Source organism: Hyperolius riggenbachi, chromosome 2 (assembly GCF_040937935.1).
Source record: "Hyperolius riggenbachi isolate aHypRig1 chromosome 2, aHypRig1.pri, whole genome shotgun sequence".
Lineage (NCBI taxonomy): Eukaryota > Metazoa > Chordata > Amphibia > Anura > Hyperoliidae > Hyperolius > Hyperolius riggenbachi.
The window spans coordinates 565,680,733-565,695,270 of record NC_090647.1 but is presented as its reverse complement, the minus strand read 5'-3'; the positions used below and the strand labels follow the sequence as shown (position 1 = coordinate 565,695,270).

At 50.5% G+C, this 14,538-nt stretch overlaps 2 protein-coding genes across 2 annotated transcripts in view; one reads left to right on the top strand and one right to left on the bottom strand.

Moving 5' to 3' along the window:
• Positions 1-14,538, bottom strand: part of TBX15 (T-box transcription factor 15) — a 128,459-nt gene that overhangs the window by 66,057 nt on the left and 47,864 nt on the right. The window lies entirely within an intron of this gene.
• LOC137547499 (serine-rich adhesin for platelets-like) lies at positions 7,507-14,330 on the top strand (the record flags this gene model as incomplete). Its single annotated transcript, XM_068271094.1, has 2 exons — positions 7,507-10,056; positions 14,253-14,330. Coding segments are annotated over exons 1-2 (2,628 nt in total), but the record flags the coding sequence as incomplete, so codon positions are not given.

The window sequence follows — 14,538 nt, the reverse complement described above, 5'->3', positions numbered from 1 at the left end:
CAGACTGCAGCTAGTTCACTATCAGTACAGGCATATATTAACAGATTATACTGTACATCCTGAAGTTAGTAGAGGTGGAAGCATGCTGCAACTAGTTTAATTTTAGCACAGGCGCAGAATAATGACTTATACTGTACATACAGGGGAGGAGAGGGGGGGGGGGGGTAGCAGAGAGCAGCACACACTGCAGCTAGTTTACTATCAGTACAGGCACAGAATAACAGCTTATAAAGTACATACTGGGGTAGCAGAGATAAGCACACGCTGCAGCCAGTTTACTATCAGTACTGGCACAGAGCAACAGCTTATAATGTACATACTGGAGGCATCAGAGATCAGCACACACTGCAGCTAGTTTATTATCAGTACTGGCACAGAGTAACAGCTTATACTGTACATACTGGGGGTAGCAGAGATCAGCGCACACTGCAGCTAGTTTACTATCAGTACTGGCACAGAGTAACAGCTTATACTGTACATAATGGGGGCAGCAGAGATCAGCACACACTGCAGCTAGTTTACTATCAGTACAGGCACAGAGTAACAGCTTACACTGTACATACTGGAGGTAGCAGAGATCAGCACACACTGCAGCTAGTTTACTATCAGTACAGGCACAGAGTACCAGCTTATACTGTACATACTGGAGGCAGCAGAGATCAGCACACGCTGCAGCTAGTTTACTATCATTACAGGCACAGAGAAACAGCTTATACTGTACATACTGGAGGCAGCAGAGATCAGCACACACTGCAGCTAGTTTACTATCAGTACAGGCACAGAGTAATAGCTTATACTGTACATACTGGAGGTAGCAGAAATCAGCACACACTGCAGCTAGTTTACTATCATTACAGGCACAGAGTGACTGCTTATACTGTACATACTGGAGGTAGCAGAGATCAGCACACACTGCAGCTAGTTTACTATCAGTACAGGCACAGAGTACCAGCTTATACTGTACATACTGGAGGAAGCAGAGATCAGTACACAATGCAGCTAGTTTACTATCAGTACTGGCAAAGAGTAACAGCTTATACGGCACACACTAGACTAGAGGTAGCAGAGATAAGCACACACTGCAGCTAGTTTACTATCATTACAGGCACAGAGCAACAGCTTATACTGTACATACTGGAGGCAGCAGAGATCAGCACATGCTGCAGCTAGTTTTCTATCATTACAGGCACATAGTAACAGCTTATACTGTACATACTGGAGGTAGCAGAAATCAGCACACACTGCAGCTAGTTTACTATCAGTACAGGCACAGAGTGACAGCTTATACTGAACATACAGGAGGAAGCAGAGATCAGTACTCAATGCAGCTAGTTTACTATCAGTACAGGCACAGAGTAACAGCTTATACTATACATACTGAAGGCAGCAGAGATCAGCACACACTGCAGCTAGTTACTATCAGTACAGGCACAGAACAGCTTATACTGTACATACTGGAGGCAGCAGAGATCAGCACACACTGCAGCTAGTTTACTATCAGTACTGGCATAGAGTAACAGCTTATACTGTACATACTGGAGGCAGCAGAAATCAGCAAACACTGCAGCTAGTTACTATAATTACAGGCACAGAACAGCTTATACTGTACATACTGGAGGCAGCAGAGATCAGCACACACTGCAGCTAGTTTACTATCAGTACTGGCACAGAGTAACAGCTTATACTGTACATACTGGGGGTAGCAGAGATCAGTACACGCTGCAGCTAGTTTACTATCAGTACAGGAACAGAGCAACAGCTTATACTGTACATACTGGAGGCAGCAGAAATCAGCACACGCTGCAGCTTGTTTACAATCATTACAGGCACAGAGCAACACCTTATACTCAGGGGCGTAGGAATAGGCCCTGCAGCCCCTGCGCCCGCGGGGGGGCCTGCCCCCCCCTGGGGCCCGCTCGGGGCCGTTTTGTGGGTGCTGGAGGGGTGGCAGCATGAGGGGAAAGCCTTGCCCACAGTCGGCGGGGAGAGGGGTAGTTCCTCACCTCGGGGCTCTCCCCTCTGCGCTCCCCTCCAGCTCGTAAGTGTCTGTGGGGCTGTGGTGGGCAGCGAGCGGCGGGCAGATACATACCTGCTTCCGTGCGTTCCATCGGAGACTTCTCCCTCTAGCGGCTGACGTCACTTCCGGAAGTGACGTCAGCCGCTAGAGGGAGAAGTCTCCGATGGAACGCACGGAAGCAGGTATGTATCTGCCCGCCGCTCGCTGCCCACCACAGCCCCACAGACACTTATGAGCTGGAGGGGAGCGCAGAGGGGAGAGCCCCGAGGTGAGGGAGAAGGGGGAACTACCCCTCTCCCCGCCGACTGTGGGCAAGGCTTTCCCCTCATGCTGCCACCCCTCCAGCACCCACAAAACGGCCGCGAGCGGGCCCGGGGGGGGGGGGGAGGGGGGCCGGCCCGCTCAGAAAATCTGCAGGGGGGCCCCACCTAGTTACGCCCCTGCTTATACTGGAGGCAGCAGAGATCAGCGCCCACTGCAGCTAGTTTACTATCAGTACAGGCACAGAGTAGTAGCTTATACTGTACATACTGGAGGTAGCAGAGATCAGCACACACTGCAGCTAGTTTACTATCAGTACAGGCACAGAGTAACAGCTTATACTGTACATATTGCAGGCAGCAGAGATCAGCACACACTGCAGCTAGTTACTATTAGTACAGGAACAGAGTAACAGCTTATATTGTACATACTGGAGAAAGCGGAGATCAGCACACACTGCAGCTAGTTTACTATCAGTACAGGCACAGAGTAACAGCTTATACTGTACATACTGGAGAAAGCGGAGATCAGCACACACTGCAGCTAGTTTACTATCAGTACAGGCACAGAGTGACAGCTTATACTGTACATACTGGGGGTAGCAGAGATCAGCACACACTGCAGCTAGTTTACTATCAGTGCAGGCACAGAGTAATAGCGTATACTGTACATACTGGAGGTAGCAGAAATCAGCACACACTGCAGCTAGTTTACTATCAGTACAGGCACAGAATAACAGCTTATACTGTACATACTGGGGTAGCAGAGATCAGCACACACTGCAGATAGTTTACTATCAGTACAGGCACAGAGTGACAGCTTACACTGTACATACTGGAGGTAGCAGAGATCAGCACACACTGCAGCTAGTTTACTATCAGTACAGGCACAGAGTACCAGCTTATACAGTACATACTGGAGGAAGCAGAGATCAGTACACAATGCAGCTAGTTTACTATCAGTACAGGCATATATTAACAGATTATAGTGTACATCCTGAAGTTAGTAGAGGTGGAAGCATGCTGTAACTAGTTTAATTTTAGCACAGGCGCAGAATAATGACTTATACTGTACATACAGGGGAGGAGAGGGGGGGGGGGGGGTAGCAGAGAGCAGCACACACTGCAGCTAGTTTACTATCAGTACAGGCACAGAGTAACAGCTTATAAAATACATACTGGGGGTAGCAGAGAAAAGCACACGCTGCAGCCAGTTTACTATCAGTACTGGCACAGAGCAACAGCTTATAATGTACATACTGGAGGCATCAGAGATCAGCACACACTGCAGCTAGTTTATTATCAGTACTGGCACAGAGTAACAGCTTATACTGTACATACTGGGGGTAGCAGAGATCAGCGCACACTGCAGCTAGTTTACTATCAGTACTGGCACAGAGTAACAGCTTATACTGTACATACTGGAGGTAGCAGAGATCAGCACACACTGCAGCTAGTTTACTATCAGTACAGGCACAGAGTACCAGCTTATACTGTACATACTGGAGGCAGCAGAGATCAGCACACGCTTCAGCTAGTTTACTATCATTACAGGCACAGAGAAACAGCTTATACTGTACATACTGGAGGCAGCAGAGATCAGCACACACTGCAGCTAGTTTACTATCAGTACAGGCACAGAGTAATAGCTTATACTGTACATACTGGAGGTAGCAGAAATCAGCACACACTGCAGCTAGTTTACTATCAGTACAGGCACAGAGTGACAGCTTATACTGTACATACTGGAGGTAGCAGAGATCAGCACACACTGCAGCTAGTTTACTATCAGTACAGGCACAGAGTACCAGCGTATACTGTACATACTGGAGGAAGCAGAGATCAGTACACAATGCAGCTAGTTTACTATCAGTACTGGCACAGAGTAACAGCTTATACTGCACACACTAGAGGTAGCAGAGATAAGCACACACTGCAGCTAGTTTACTATCATTACAGGGACAGAGCAACAGCTTATACTGTACATACTGGAGGCAGCAGAGATCAGCACATGCTGCAGCTAGTTTTCTATCATTACAGGCACAGAGAAACAGCTTATACTGTACATACTGGAGGCAGCAGAGATCAGCACACACTGCAGCTAGTTTACTATCAGTACAGGCACAGAGTGACAGCTTATACTGTACATACTGGAGGAAGCAGAGATCAGTACTCAATGCAGCTAGTTTACTATCAGTACAGGCACAGAGTAACAGCTTATACTGTACATACTGAAGGCAGCAGAGATCAGCACACACTGCAGCTAGTTACTATCAGTACAGGCACAGAACAGCTTATACTGTACATACTGGAGGCAGCAGAGATCAGCACTAGTGATGGGCGAACACCTGGATGTTCGGGTTCGGGCCGAACAGGCCGAACATGGGCCAGATGTTCGGCATGTTCGGCCCGAACCCCGAACTCAATGCAAGTCAATGGGGACCCGAACATGCCGCAATACGGCCCCCCTATGGGGTCGCAGGCATAAGGGGGGAGCATGCCCCAATCGCGGGGGGGGTCGGAAATTCTCCCCACCCCCTCCGCTAGCGCTCCCCCCTCTGCCCGCTTCCCCATAAAAAAGTTGGCGTAAAGTTACATATTACCGGTGGTGGCTGCTGCAGTGGCTGGCTGGCAGTGGTGTGAGTGAGGACTAGGAGGAGGAGTCCGAGTATGACGCGTTGAGGCCAGGCAGCGGGCGGTTCAGCGGTAGTACCCTTGTGGTACTTCCGCCCTTTCTCTGACCTCACGTCCTCTACGTGATGACGCATTTGATGGTACGCGTGACGCGTACCCTCGTATGCTTCATCACGTAGAGGACGTGAGGTCAGAGAAAGGGCGGAAGTACCACAAGGGTACTACCGCTGAACCGCCCGCTGCCTGGCCTCAACGCGTCATACTCGGACTCCTCCTCCTCATTCACACCACTGCCAGCCAGCCACTGCAGCAGCCACCACCGGTAATATTTAACTTTACGCCAACTTTTTTATGGGGAAGCGGGCAGAGGGGGGAGCGCTAGCGGAGGGGGTGGGGGGAATTTCCGACCCCCCCCCGCGATCGGGGCATGCTCCCCCCTTATGCCTGCGACCCCATAGGGGGGCGGTATTCGGCCGAACAGGGCCCTGTTCGGCCGAACAGGGGCCCTGTTCGGCCCTGTTCGGCCGGGCATTTAGTAGTTCGGGCGAACCCGAACGGTTTGGCCGAACACCATCAGGTGTTCGGCCGAACTCGAACATCACCCGAACAGGGTGATGTTCTGCAGAACCCGAACAGTGGCGAACACTGTTCGCCCAACACTAATCAGCACACACTGCAGCTAGTTTTACTATCAGTACTGGCATAGAGTAACAGCTTATACTGTACATACTGGAGGCAGCAGAAATCAGCACACACTGCAGCTAGTTACTATAATTACAGGCACAGAACAGCTTATACTGTACATACTGGAGGCAGCAGAGATCAGCACACACTGCAGCTAGTTTACTATCAGTACTGGCACAGAGTAACAGCTTATACTGTACATACTGGGGGTAGCAGAGATCAGTACACGCTGCAGCTAGTTTACTATCAGTACAGGCACAGAGCAACAGCTTATACTGTACATACTGGAGGCAGCAGAAATCAGCACACGCTGCAGCTTGTTTACAATCATTACAGGCACAGAGCAACACCTTATACTGTACATACTGGAGGCAGCAGAGATCAGCGCCCACTGCAGCTAGTTTACTATCAGTACAGGCACAGAGTAATAGCTTATACTGTACATACTGGAGGTAGCAGAGATCAGCACACACTGCAGCTAGTTTACTATCAGTACAGGCACAGAGTAACAGCTTATACTGTACATATTGGAGGCAGCAGAGATCAGCACACACTGCAGCTAGTTTACAATCAGTACAGGAACAGAGTAACAGCTTATACTGTACATACTGGGGGTAGCAGAGATCAGCACACACTGCAGCTAGTTTACTATCAGTGCAGGCACAGAGTAATAGGGTATACTGTACATACTGGAGGTAGCAGAAATCAGCACACACTGCAGCTAGTTTACTATCAGTACAGGCACAGAGTAACAGCTTATACTGTACATACTGGAGGCAGCAGAGATCAGCACACACTGCAGCTACGTTACTATCAGTACAGGCACAGAGTAACAGCGTATACTGTACATACTGGTGGTAGCAGAGATCAGCACACACTGCAGCTAGTTTACTATCAGTACAGGCACAGAGTCACAGCTTATACTGTACATACTGGAGGCAGCAGAGATCAGCACACGCTGCAGATAGCTGTTCGCATCCCTCCCTGAGAAGTGTTAAATAAGTATCCCTCCAACAGAGACAAATTCAACAAGTAATGAAGTTCTGGCTTATCTCCTCTCTGACACTACAAGCCTTCATATTAAGGTCACTAATGTCTCGGAAGGAGGTGACAGATTTTTTTTCTCACGTGGGACAGAGACAGCCATAAAACCTGGAAGAGATTCTGAGCTTGTTTCTGCTCTATCCGCAGGTTTCTCTTTTCTAGGGCTGGGTTTGCGTTAGTAAAAGTAAAAACTTTCCCATAAAAATAATTAAAACAAAATGCAATAAAATCATGTCAATAAATAAACAGACACAGAAGGTTATGAACAGCAGCGGCGGCAGCGGTGAGAATGAGCGCTGTTCCTCGGAGCGGCACACAGTGCGCACGCGCCCGCCCCGCGTCTGTTAGCGATTAGCCGGAATTTGAAGATATATAAACATGGGTGTTATTAGGGCTGATATGATCAGATGTGTCAGTGTCACGTTTTCCTGAGGCCACGGATCCCCTCCCTGCCGTCTGTTTCTCTGGGATCAACCACGTGTAATCGTCCAGGGTGAGAGGGCGATGACATTCACCGTGCAAGAGACCGAATCTTCCATGTCACACCCGCAAGAGACCGAATCTTCCATGTCAAGCCCGCAAGAGATCGAATGTTCCATGACACGCCAGCAAGAGACCGAATCTTCCACGTCACACCTGCAAGAGATCGAATCTTCCATGTCACGCCAGCAAGAGACCGAATCTTCCATGTCACGCTAGCAAGAGATCGAATCTTCAATGTTACGCCAGCAAGAGATCGAATCTTCCATGTCACACCCGCAAGAGACCGAATCTTCCACGTCACACCTGCAAGAGATCGAATCTTCCATGTCACGCCAGCAAGAGACCGAATCTTCCATGTCACGCTAGCAAGAGATCGAATCTTCCATGTCAAGCCAGCAAGAGACCGAATCTTCCATGTCACACCCGCAAGAGACTGAATCTTCCATGTTACGCCAGCAAGAGACCGAATCTTCCATGTCACACCTGCAAGAGATCGAATCTTCCATGTCAAGCCCGCAAGAGACTGAATCTTCCGTGTCACACCCGCAGGAGATGGAATCTTCCATGTCAAGCCCGCAAGAGACTGAATATTCCGTATCACACCCGCAGGAGATGGAATCTTCCATGTCACACCCGCAAGAGACTGAATCTTCCGTATCACACCCGCAGGAGATGGAATCTTCCATGTCACACCCGCAAGAGACTGAATCTTCCGTATCACACCCGCAGGAGATGGAATCTTCCATGTCAAGCCCGCAAGAGACTGAATATTCCGTATCACACCCGCAGGAGATGGAATCTTCCATGTCAAGCCCGCAAGAGACCGAATCTTCCATGTCACGCCAGCAAGAGACCGAATCTTCCATGTCACACCCGCAAGAGGTCGAATTTTCCATGTCCCGCCAGCAAGAGACCGAATTTTCCATGTCACGCCAGCAAGAGACCGAATCTTCCATGTCACGCCAGCAAGAGACCGAATCTTCCATGTCACGCCAGCAAGAGACCGAATCTTCCATGTCACGCCAGCAAGAGACCGAATCTTCCATGTCACGCCAGCAAGAGACCGAATCTTCCATGTCACGCCCGCAAGAGACTGAATCTTCCGTATCACACCCGCTGGAGATGGAATATTCCATGTCACACCCGCAAGAGACTGAATCTTCCGTATCACACCCGCTGGAGATGGAATCTTCCATGTCAAGCCCGCAAGAGACTGAATCTTCCATATCACACCCGCAGGAGATGGAATCTTCCATGTCAAGCCCGCAAGAGACCGAATCTTCCATGTCACGCCAGCAAGAGACCGAATCTTCCATGTCACGCCAGCAAGAGACCGAATCCTCCATGTCACGCCAGCAAGAGACTGAATCTTCTGTATCACACCCGCTGGAGATGGAATCTTCCATGTCACACCCGCAAGAGACTGAATCTTCCGTATCACACCCGCTGGAGATGGAATCTTCCATGTCAAGCCCGCAAGAGACTGAATCTTCCATATCACACCCGCAGGAGATGGAATCTTCCATGTCAAGCCCGCAAGAGACCGAATCTTCCATGTCACGCCAGCAAGAGACCGAATCTTCCATGTCACGCCAGCAAGAGACAGAATCCTCGATGTCACGCCAGCAAGAGACCAAATCTTCCATGTCACGCCCGCAAGAGACCGAATCTTCCATGTCACGCCAGCAAGAGACAGAATCTTCCATGTCACTCCAGCAAGAGACCGAATCTTCCATGTCACGCCCGCAAGAGACTGAATCTTCCGTATCACACCCGCTGGAGATGGAATCTTCCATGTCACACCCGCAAGAGACTGAATCTTCCGTATCACACCCGCTGGAGATGGAATCTTCCATGTCAAGCCCGCAAGAGACTGAATATTCCGTATCACACCCGCAGGAGATGGAATCTTCCATGTCAAGCCCGCAAGAGACCGAATCTTCCATGTCACGCCAGCAAGAGACCGAATCTTCCATGTCACACCCGCAAGAGGTCGAATTTTCCATGTCCCGCCAGCAAGAGACCGAATTTTCCATGTCACGCCAGCAAGAGACCGAATCTTCCATGTCACGCCAGCAAGAGACCGAATCTTCCATGTCACGCCAGCAAGAGACCGAATCTTCCATGTCACGCCAGCAAGAGACCGAATCTTCCATGTCACGCCAGCAAGAGACCGAATCTTCCATGTCACGCCCGCAAGAGACTGAATCTTCCGTATCACACCCGCTGGAGATGGAATATTCCATGTCACACCCGCAAGAGACTGAATCTTCCGTATCACACCCGCTGGAGATGGAATCTTCCATGTCAAGCCCGCAAGAGACTGAATCTTCCATATCACACCCGCAGGAGATGGAATCTTCCATGTCAAGCCCGCAAGAGACCGAATCTTCCATGTCACGCCAGCAAGAGACCGAATCTTCCATGTCACGCCAGCAAGAGACCGAATCCTCCATGTCACGCCAGCAAGAGACTGAATCTTCTGTATCACACCCGCTGGAGATGGAATCTTCCATGTCACACCCGCAAGAGACTGAATCTTCCGTATCACACCCGCTGGAGATGGAATCTTCCATGTCAAGCCCGCAAGAGACTGAATCTTCCATATCACACCCGCAGGAGATGGAATCTTCCATGTCAAGCCCGCAAGAGACCGAATCTTCCATGTCACGCCAGCAAGAGACCGAATCTTCCATGTCACGCCAGCAAGAGACAGAATCCTCGATGTCACGCCAGCAAGAGACCAAATCTTCCATGTCACGCCCGCAAGAGACCGAATCTTCCATGTCACGCCAGCAAGAGACAGAATCTTCCATGTCACTCCAGCAAGAGACCGAATCTTCCATGTCACGCCCGCAAGAGACTGAATCTTCCGTATCACACCCGCTGGAGATGGAATCTTCCATGTCACACCCGCAAGAGACTGAATCTTCCGTATCACACCCGCTGGAGATGGAATCTTCCATGTCAAGCCCGCAAGAGACTGAATCTTCCATATCACACCCGCAGGAGATGGAATCTTCCATGTCAAGCCCGCAAGAGACCGAATCTTCCATGTCACATCTGGAGGAGACCCCACAAAAATAAAACTTCCATCCAGGCCAGTAATACTCCAGACATGCCCAAGACAAATAGTCCAGTCAGCTTATTCCTAAATAAGGGACCAATCCCAAGGAGGAAACCTCAATGCTGGTGAACTAGTCCAGTGCAAATATAGTGAAAGTATTGAACAGAATAAAAACTGTTTTAAAAAAGGAGGTAGCGGTGGTCTTACCTCCCCAGAAGACAGACACAATTTCAGTTGTTTCATCAGTAATAACATTTATTTAGGGATTCCCACAGTGCAACGCGTTTCGCAGGTTCTAACCTGCTTCATCAGGCAATAATGGGAGTAAAAGCTAGTATAGGTCTGGGAACAAGCAAAGCGCCTCTGTCTAGTACAAAATCACTACAGTCCATTCTGGAAGCTGAGGGCCTCCATGTTTGCAAATACTTTTATTGCTATTACAGTCCCAGCTTGCTGAGTGTGTTTTGAGTGCAGATTGATTACAGGAATGGGAAAAGGAACGTAGAGGATGGACCTGAGGTATGATGGCCATGAAGCCTGGAGGATGAGACTGGAGGATTGGTTTGGAGAACGGGGATGGGGGCAGGGCTGGACCAAGGCAAAGGCTCAGGAGGCACCAGCCTCTGGGCACAGAGCACAAAGGGCCTCACTGTGCCTCCCTGAGTGCCCCCACCCGGCCATATGCAGAGTATTCAGGGTGGAGCACACTGGAACACTCACCTGTCATCTTATCTATACTGGGGAAGGGGGCTTCCCTGTACCAAGGGCATATCTCACTACCTATACTGGTGAGGGGGCGGGCTACCTAATACCTGGGGGGGGGGCACATCTGGCAATCTATACTGGGGGGCAACCTACTTGATCCTGGGGGCACATTTGCAAGCTATATTCAGTCCCGTCTCGCCCATGATGCCAGGTGACGCCGCTTCCTCAGGTGGCGTCATGCTTCAGGCGACATCCCACCCACTCCCCTCCTTCTTGTCACCGCTGGCTTCCCTATCAGACACAGAACATTTATATCGCGCTTTTCTCCTAGCGGACTAAAAGCGCCCGAGCTGCAGCCACTAGGGGGTGCTCTATAGGCAGTAGCAATGTTAGGCCAGAGCTGCAGCCACTAGGGGGTGCTCTATAGACAGTAGCAGTGTTAGGCCAGAGCTGCAGCCACTAGGGGGTGCTCTATAGGCAGTAGCAGTGCTAGAACAGAGCTGCAGCCACTAGGGGGCGCTCTATAGGCAGTAGCAGTGCTAGGACAGAGCTGCAGCCACTAGGGGGCGCTTTATAGGCAGTAGCAGTGTTAGGCCAGAGCTGCAGCCACTAGGGGGTGCTCTATAGACAGTAGCAGTGTTAGGTCAGAGCTGCAGCTACTAGGGGGTGCTCTATAGGCAGTAGCAGTGTTAGGCCAGAGCTGCAGTCACCAGGGGGCGCTCTATAGGCAGTAGCAGTGTTAGGCCAGAGGTGCAGCCACTAGGGGGCGCTCTATAGGCAGTAGCAGTGTTAGGCCAGAGCTGCAGCCACTAGGGGGCACTATATAGGCAGTAGCAGTGTTAGGACAGAGCTGCAGCCACTAGGGGGCGCTTTATAGGCAGTAGCAGTGTTAGGCCAGAGCTGCAGCCACTAGGGGGTGCTCTATAGACAGTAGCAGTGTTAGGTCAGAGCTGCAGCTACTAGGGGGTGCTCTATAGGCAGTAGCAGTGTTAGGCCAGAGCTGCAGTCACCAGGGGGCGCTCTATAGGCAGTAGCAGTGTTAGGCCAGAGCTGCAGTCACCAGGGGGCGCTCTATAGGCAGTAGCAGTGTTAGGCCAGAGGTGCAGCCACTAGGGGGCGCTCTATAGGCAGTAGCAGTGTTAGGCCTACTGAATAGGTGCTGGCTTTCTGAACAGGCAGGCAAGGGGGAACTGGCACATTTCTACCACTGGGTGACATCACCGCCATGACGTGTGGTGTTACCGATGCCCACAGTGCCCAACAAGCGCGCAGTTCAGCCGTCCGTAGAACCGGGGCCTGGTGGCTGGAGAGTGTAATGGTTAAGGGCTCTGCCTCTGACACAGGAGACAGGTTCAAATCTCGGCTCTGCCTGTTCAGAAAGCCAGCACCTATTCAGTAGGCCTAACACTGCTACTGCCTATAGAGCGCCCCCTAGTGGCTGCAGCTCTGGCCTAACACTGCTACTGCCTATAGAGCGCCCCCTAGTGGCTGCAGCTCTGGCCTAACACTGCTACTGCCTATAGAGCGCCCCCTAGTGGCTGCAGCTCTGGCCTAACACTGCTACTGCCTATATAGTGCCCCCTAGTGGCTGCAGCTCTGTTCTAGCACTGCTACTGCCTATAGAGCGCCCCCTAGTGGCTGCAGCTCTGTTCTAGCACTGCTACTGCCTATAGAGCGCCCCCTAGTGGCTGCAGCTCTGACCTAACACTGCTACTGTCTATAGAGCACCCCCTAGTGGCTGCAGCTCTGGCCTAACACTGCTACTGCCTATAAAGCGCCCCCTAGTGGCTGCAGCTCTGTCCTAGCACTGCTACTGCCTATAGAGCGCCCCCTAGTGGCTGCAGCTCTGTTCTAGCACTGCTACTGCCTATAGAGCACCCCATAGTGGCTGAAGCTCTGACCTAACACTGCTACTGTCTATAGAGCACCCCCTAGTGGCTGCAGCTCTGGCCTAACATTGCTACTGCCTATAGAGCGCCCCCTAGTGGCTGCAGCTCTGGCCTAACACTGCTACTGTCTATAGAGCACCCCCTAGTGGCTGCAGCTCTGGCCTAACATTGCTACTGCCTATAGAGCGCCCCCTAGTGGCTGCAGCTCTGGCCTAACATTGCTACTGCCTATAGAGCGCCCCCTAGTGGCTGCAGCTCTGGCCTAACATTGCTACTGCCTATAGAGCACCCCCTAGTGGCTGCAGCTCTGGCGCTTTTAGTCCGCTAGGAGAAAAGCGCGATATAAATGTTCTGTGTCTGATAGGGAAGTTGGCGTCTGTTACGGATCTGTACATCGGGCCGCCATCAGCGGCGGATGACAGGCGGTAAATCTGGCCTTATATCGGAGAGGGAATTGTTTCAGGGCTGAGGAGGTGGCAGAAGCTTCTTGTCACTCACAATCTATTTATAAAGGGGAAGAAGGAATTAGGGGGTCTGGAGGGGCACGATTGCCCGTTACACAAGCGCGTTCCGCAGCACATGTGCTGTAAAGATGTCCCGCGATAAATCAGGCCTCTCTAGAACCGGCCGCCATGCTGCGCCTGGTTACTGCAGAGAAGTGGAAATCTGGGGGTCTTTTTTCCAGCGTTGGGGGGGCACAGAGGGGTCTGCGGCTTCGACAAGTGTCAGCGGCAACTGTTAGCTTAACCCCATGCAGAGGAAAGCAGCAAGGTTAAGCCTGCTGTGCTCCAAAATAGCCCGGAAAGAAGAGGGGACCATTTTCCGCCCCCCTCCCCCGACTGACAGCTGCCAGAGGGGGTCTATGGGGGGGGGGGAATGTAAGAATCTGGGAGATATAAATTACAGACAGGCGCAGCCATGGAGGCAAAACACACACACAACAAGCCAGAGTCAGGCCCAGACCTCAGAGCAGCGCTACACAATGCAGAGACTACAGACATATATACAGTATATATATATACCCCCCACCCACCTACCTACCACCCATCAACAACAATGTCAGGCACAGGACAATGACACCGGGAGGGGGAGGGAATGAGAACCTTATACTCGGGGGTCCCAGAACAATGAAGATAGATAGATAGATAGATAGATAGATAGATAGATAGATAGATAGACAGACAGACAGACAGACAGACAGACAGACAGACAGACAGACAGACAGACAGACAGACAGACAGACAGACAGACAGATAGATAGATAGATAGATAGATAGATAGATAGATAGATAGATAGATAGATAGATAGATAGATAGATAGATAGGTAGAGAGACAGACAGACAGACAGACAGACAGACAGACAGACAGACAGACAGACAGACAGACAGACAGACAGACAGATAGATAGATAGATAGATAGATAGATAGATAGATAGATAGATAGATAGATAGATAGATAGGTAGAGAGACAGACAGACAGACAGACAGACAGACAGACAGACAGACAGACAGACAGACAGACAGACAGACAGACAGACAGACAGACAGACAGACAGACAGATAGATAGATAGATAGATAGATAGATAGATAGATAGATAGATAGATAGATAGATAGATAGATAGATAGATAGATAGATAGGTAGAGAGACAGACAGACAGACAGACAGACAGACAGACAGACAGACAGACAGACAGACAGACAGACAGACAGACAGACAGATAGATAGATAGATAGATAGATAGATAGATAGAT